Source organism: Aricia agestis, chromosome 11, assembly GCF_905147365.1.
Source record: "Aricia agestis chromosome 11, ilAriAges1.1, whole genome shotgun sequence".
In the NCBI taxonomy this organism is placed as follows: domain Eukaryota; kingdom Metazoa; phylum Arthropoda; class Insecta; order Lepidoptera; family Lycaenidae; genus Aricia; species Aricia agestis.
Genome location: NC_056416.1, coordinates 8,013,058 through 8,020,318, shown reverse-complemented (window position 1 = coordinate 8,020,318; position 7,261 = coordinate 8,013,058). Strand labels below are relative to the sequence as shown.

General features: G+C 38.4%; 1 protein-coding gene across 1 annotated transcript in view; it reads left to right on the top strand.

Moving 5' to 3' along the window:
- The first annotated feature begins 6,242 nt into the window (after nt 1-6,242).
- Nucleotides 6,243-7,261, top strand: part of LOC121731590 (ecdysone-inducible protein E75) — a 107,703-nt gene continuing 106,684 nt past the window's right edge. Inside the window, exon 1 of the mRNA XM_042121082.1 lies at nt 6,243-6,563. Within this exon, the coding sequence (XP_041977016.1) occupies nt 6,314-6,563 (250 nt within the window). The 5' untranslated portion in view covers nt 6,243-6,313. The remainder of the gene's footprint in view (nt 6,564-7,261) is intronic.

Sequence of the window (7,261 nt, the reverse complement as noted above, 5' to 3'; positions counted from 1 at the left end):
AAAGTGAAGGTTCCATTGCGTTTGTCAAATGCTTGTTACACAATCAAGAGTAGCAGATTACAGGAGAGCAGGTTAGGGCTCATAACTTGTAGGTGTTTCCTGTTAATTTTGAAATGTGATCCTTGAACTTATGATATGATCCTTCTGCGGTGTAAAAAGTTTGGTTAACGCATAAATGTGCATGGTTCGCGCATGCGGCTTGCGGACACCCCTGTCCCAGTACCCTCGGCTGCGGGACCCGACGGCGGGACGGCGGGACACCGGGACTTTCACTCAGCCCGACGTGACTGCAAACTGCTAATGCACACGCAATCCACCCCTTAACGCATTTCCGACTGCCACTGCGCCGTCACCACCCAAAAATGTTGATTAGCTCGCATTTAAATGATTATAATTTTCTTAATTGTTCTTTTTAACTTACCCTATGCACCCTATGCGTGTGCTGAGTATTTTAATTGTATGTTTTTACGGAGAAAATCAACTCACAGAAAAAATAGACTATGTTGCTATGGAATGCTCCAATATCAAAAAATATTAATAACCTTATTCAGTTATGTTATTAACCTTTTATAAACCGCACATTATGCCTATAAAAATAGAAAATTCAAAGGCTTCATTGAGTGTCACCAAAATAATGACGGGCGGGGTAGGGCGGGGGCGGCCGTGAGTCGGTGGCAGTGACCCGCTGCCGCCCCCGCCCACCCCAGACGCCGATAATGCAAGCAGCCGTGAAAATCTATTTTGGCTGCACATTTTGTATACGCAGTGTAATACGAGCATGTGCAAAAAACGTAAGTTATGTATCAGTAGGCTATCTTTTTAAATTATACTGCAATTATCGTCATTAGTGAAGCGTGAGAATCATAGTCGCATGATGAAAATATATTTTATGATGTAGAGTGTGTTCATTTGTCTGAATACTGAACCTATTTTGATGAAATTGGATATAAATATAGTCCCAGAAAAAGACATCAAGAACTGTCGATTTTACAACAGTTCTCACGCGGTTAACTAATTACAGCGAACGAAGTTGCGGGCAGTGTCTAGGACATTTTTTTTAATAATCAAAATGTCCTCGATCGTATAGCGATAGTAAGATTGATCCACGATAATCTCACATTTTTCTCCAGGCGTCAATTACGTGTCGAACACCTTTGCAATTAATTGCAGAGTCTATCATAGAGACTACTTAGCGATTACATGATTATCGCCTAGATTATAACTTCATTACGCACGAACACGATCGATATTTTATACATTTGCATATTCTATATTCTGATTAGAATTAGTCAGTAACCTAATTCTGCTAATTTAATCCGAATTTATACAACTTCGATTCTATGAAACAGCTAAAATATAGTGTTTTCTTTATCTTATATCTTTAAACGAGCAATTCTTCGAGCGATAAATTGATCTAGCTAGGAATCATTTTTAGAAAATGTCATTTTATTCGTGTTTTATCGAATACCGAGCAAAGCTCGGTCAAATAGCTAGTTATTATTAAAGACACGTCAAAAGACTGAGTTTTGTAGTTTTTACAAATCAGAATGCGTTTGATGTCGGTTTGTCATTGTATGAGACTACAATTTTGTTTTTACACCTAGACTGTGAAACTGAAAGAAAATTTTATCACTCCGAGATTAAATTAAAATCGAATCAAAGCTATAATATATTTTTATTATTACACGGAGACCACAATATCTAAACCGGGTCTGACGGTCGCACTCAGAGACATATTGTAATTAAGAGTTTGACAGATAATTTTCGGGGCTTGTGTCATAATCTTCATTAATTGTTTACAGTTAAGAAAGCGACTAACCCCAAAAATCAAACATCGTCCTTCTCTCTTCACATTCACGCCCGTCTTCCATATGCCAGGTGAAAAAGAACGACGCGGATTCATCGCCAAATTAGTTTTGTCTCAATAACTCGATAAATATACAACATTTTAAAAATCTCGATCTCTCCATGATAGAATTTTATACAATGTGTTAAAATATTAACTTAGTTCAATGCACGCTTATGGCAATAAATGAAAAATTCGTGAAAATTACATGCATCTTTATGATTTTTTTCTATCGAGAAAATTTTAAGATATCGTGTTTTTGCTCAGATCGAATTCTCGGAAATATAATGTAGTATCTAATTTTAGAAAATGAAACAATTCGGGGCTTATTTTCAAGTATAAAAATGAGTTATAAAGTCGACATTTTAGGATTAGTCGCCCCCTTAATATTCGTCTCTGAGTGCGTCGTATCTCTACGATACGACGTCGTCAACGTGGAACGGAGCGGTAACGTGGCAGGATACGTTGAGGTGACGTGTCAATTTACGTCTGAATGCACGTCTTTTTCTTCTCTTTCTCCGTTTTTAACAATAGCAAAAGCAGAATACGTTTTGTATATGCGGTCCAAATCTAGATTAGTAGTGAAGAATGTAGCAGTTTTACAAGACATGGCGACGTACAATGCTATATCGTGATGTGCATTTTACGTAACGCTAACGTAAATTTGTACGTTACGTCAACGTATCTTGCCACGTTATCGCACCGTTCCAAGTTGACGACGTCGTGAGGTGGAGTTGTGGACAGGCTCTAGGCCCTAAGCTATGCATGTTAGCGGAATCGGGGTATCGCGATAGCTATTAGCTGCGTGTACTATCTCCGTGTGATATAGAATTGTAGTTCATGTCGTATCTGCTATCGAGATGGTTATCTGTCGAGCGTGCCTCGGCACAAGGCGGTCGGCGCTCGCACTTTGACGCGGAAGAGATAACAATGTATGAATTAAACTGTTAGTATGCAAATAGATATGTAATTACGTAATGTTTTATATTTTACTATGTGTTGTAAGTACACTATTGTCACTGTATTTAAATAATAGTAAGATCTTTAGTCAAGATTTTTTTTATAAAGTTATTGTGTGGTCGCATGCAATACGGTATAAAAAATTTCATGTGGCTTAGTGGTATCTTAAATGTCAAGTCGAAATGAACGAATTCATCATGGCTAAGGGCTCAGACTATTTTACTCCCACAGTAGCGTGGAATCCATCGTAATAAGCGCTATGTAGAATCCACGGGCGTGCGACATTGTAGCGTCGCGTCGGCCAATGACAGTGAAATCAATATTTCACTTATGTACTGATATGTGGGTCTCAACTCTCAACTCTCAACAGACCAGCCTGCCTAGCATACGCCAACGAGATATCTCGCTCTCGAGATAATTAAAAACTACTTGTCTCATAATGTCAAAATCTCGACATTATCTCGACAAAACTCTATTAAAATGTGTTATTTCGATGATAGATCTACGCGAGAAAAAAATGTTTGTCATGCTAGGGTCAATAGAGATGAAGAGACAACCTATCAAACATCGAGAAAACAACGAGAAATGTAGAGTGAGATATCCCGTTGGCGTATGCTAGGCAGGCATGACTCAACATGTATATGAAAATAAACTTAAGGATAACAAGCTTTTTTTCAATATTGCCGTTATCTTAGTTTTACCGAAACTTTACGCCTATGTCTTTACCCTTCATTACTTAGAGACTTATAACTCATAGTCATAAGTCATGGCGCATATCCAATTTCATCAAAACAGTTTTTCATCATCATCATCATCATAGCAGCCTATAGTCGTCCACTGCTGGACATAGGCCTCTCTCAATGAACGCCAAGATGAGGGCTAAGTCACATGTAAACAGTTTTTAGGAGGTGAATATATAGACATACATATTTATTATTGGTACGGGTATAACTAATTATTGTTATTTCAAATGCGAGTACTTACTAGTTGCTACGTAAATCACGGCTTAAAACTGATAAAATGAACTGCTGACTGAATATGAATCTGATTGTTGCGTGACAATATCACGTAGCTGCGTCACAAACATACTGTCATGTTCATTATAATTTTATGATTTTAGCCTTTTTTATGTAGGTAATATTTTCACTCCATAACTTGATATTATGTTTTTATGTAATGAATTTTGAATCATTGTAAGTGGGATAATATTTCCCCGATAATTCTTCATTAAAGTAAATTCAATGCTTATATGTTTCAAAATCAATATAATAAGTAATAACAGACATATTTGGGCAATAATAATAGCAGAAAATATTATTTTTACCATTTTATGAAATCGTTAAATAGGATAGTGTTCTACCTAAACTTTATTATTTAACGAGCTTTTGCCCGCGGCTTCGCTCGCGTTAAGAAGTATTATTATATAATAAGCGTAACATATATAATATATATGTTACGCTCAAAGACCGAAATCGCTCAATGAGCGAAAAATGGCTCACAACGCGTTGTGGTCACAGTGAAACATTCACGACGCGAAATTCGCGTCGTGGCTCTAATGAAAACGGCCACGACGCGTTCTGGCAATCACAAAAAGACCATAACGCGAAATTCGTGTCGTGGCTGATATGCTACTCGTTTTTCTTGATTTGTTCTTGATTGATTAATCGTCCATAGGTATGGAAGATCATATTTGAATTACCAAGCGTACTACAAAATATTTTTTCTTTTACTAGATCACTGCATAACGTGTTTATCATTATTATTTATAAAATATCCATAATTCCATACTACACGTACTAATATTATTACTGTATGTCAGGCGCAACGTAGTTGCGGGCATCAACTAGTACATTAGTAGTATATATTTAAATTATATAAATAAAAATAATGCTAAATTTTTATAATTTATTAAGATCAGATTACCTTATATTAAAAAAAAAAACAACAAACAATAACACGTTGCGCCAGACAGACAGTAATAATATTAGCACGGATATTATGGAACTATGGATATTTTCAAATAATAATGAAAAACACGTTATGCAGTGATTTAGTACACAGAGTACTTTATAATATACTATTTAGTAAAAGAAATATATAAATAGCTATGGACGATTAATCAATCAAGAACAAATCAAGAAAAACGAATAGCATATCAGCCACGACACGAATTTCGCGTTATGGTCTTTTTGTGATTTCCAGAACGCGTCGTGGCCGTTTTCATTAGAGCCACAACACGAATTTCGCGTCGTGGCTGTTTCACTGTGACCACAACGCGTTGTGAGCCATTTTTTCGCTCATTGAGCGATTTCGGTCTTTGAGCGTAACATATACAAACTTTCATACCCTATTTTAACCCCTGAGGTGGAATTGATCAAAATCCTTTCTTAGCGGATGCCTACATCATAATATCTACCTGCATGCCAAATTTCAGCCCGATCGGTCCAGTGGTTTGGGCTGTGCGTTGATAGATCACCATGTCAGTCAGTCACCTTTGAGTTTTATATATATTATATAGATAGATTAAGAATTTAGAATTGTTTGAAATTCTCAACAAATAATACAAGTAGCATATTTTATACATTTATTCGTATTCGTAAATTTATTTTATTTTATTATTCGTAACAATGTAACGAGTATAATATTGTGTGAATCAATCACGGAAGAGCTCGGTGCGGGCGCGAAGGTTACGCGAATAAAATTCGCACTGATACAATTATTGTGCTGACGAGCCAAGCCGCCTCACGTAGAACTATGACATACTGGCTTCCTTTCCCAAGGCCATCCTTCAGTACAATGTGACTACTGACTATGTTATAAACATGTAACAATTACACGTAATAGCTAAGTATCTACGATGAAGTGATTTTTCTAGAACCACTATATTATGATGTACTCGCATAGAGAAAATAATAACTGGTCTGTGGTACACACAAAAATATACCGAGCCCCGCAAGTCGTAGCAGGATTAATTTATCAAGCGGCAAGCCCCATACGCTCACCGGTGAACGAGACACAATAGAATATCTATCGTGTGATGGTCTCGTTTTCCCACGATCGACGGGTTATATTTCTATTAATTATGTTTTCATTTGAGATATGAAAATGATACTCTTTATATATTGATAATGAAAAAATGATAACTTTAATAAAGTGTAATAATTTAACAAGTTCATGCGGAGCATTGCACTCGATAGGTCAGAATTTAAGGTTAAAGTTAACGTGTTTGTGCAGCGGGCGGCGGGCGGCGGGCCCTGGGCGGGCGGTGCATACCTGGGGCGGGGGCGGGGGCCGCTGCAGATTCACTTTCGTCCGGCCGCGGCCGTCGGCGCGCCAGTAGGAGAAAGTTGGCCGCGGCGAGCGAACGATCCGCGAGTGTGGCGGCGCGCTGCCGCTCGTACATCGCGTACTATACTCCCGCGTACTACGCTGCCGTGCACTTTTGCGCTTGTGACTTTGATACTGATATATTATTTGTGAAAACTTTTTTATCGAACTCGAGTGAAGATGCAGTGCTACCCGAAGCTGTCGCCGAAGCGGGAGCCGCCGGAGCACTACGAGATGGAGATGATGAGCGCGAGGCGGTTGGAGCTGCCGGCACCCCCGGGCAAGGAGTTCCGGGCTCCGGGCCTGCTGCCGCCGCCGCCGCCGCACTCCGTCATCCAGTGCATGCGCCCGCCCCCGCCCCCGCCGCCTCCGCCGCGCCTGCACAAGCCTCCGACCTTCGAGGAGCCCTCCAGCTCCATCCCCGATCTAGGTGAGTGAAATTTTATGGCAGCTGCTCGTGACCAAATAGCAATGCACGGTAGGCACTAAAGGTTATTCCGGTGTTCGTCCAAAGCATGTTCCGGTGTTACTTAAGTTTAAATTATTCCCAAAATATAAATTGAGATAACATTACTGATCTTAATAGTAAAGCTTATTTGCTGTTCGGTTGGAACGTGGGAGCTGGAATTGTTTATTTACATTTATTATACAATTTAATAGCAATAAAAATTATGTAGATTTAGACATTTAATTTTTTTGTTATTGGGCGCGGATGATCCAGTATTTAATAATAGCCGCAAGATCATGGCCAATGTCAAGGCCGGCGGCTCCTCGCAAGGTTGAGACAACTCGCTCCGAAATATTATACACTCACTATATCCGAAAGAAGAGCGGTTTCGAATTTTACAGAACCATAAACACTGTAAACTGTATTTACTTTTGATTATTATGATTCTTATGATGGCACAATAATACTTAGTATATTTTTTAAAAATATACTTTTGGTATAAATTATAGTATACTGTATTATATTTTACTTCATAATGGGAATCTTCGATTATTTTAAATCGCATTCTAAAATTCTGCACAGACTGCACTGATACTTATCGACATCTTTATGTAAAAGATTTGCTCTCCAGAAGTATGTGATGATGAAATAAAAATAGCAATTGATCAACAAAGGAACGA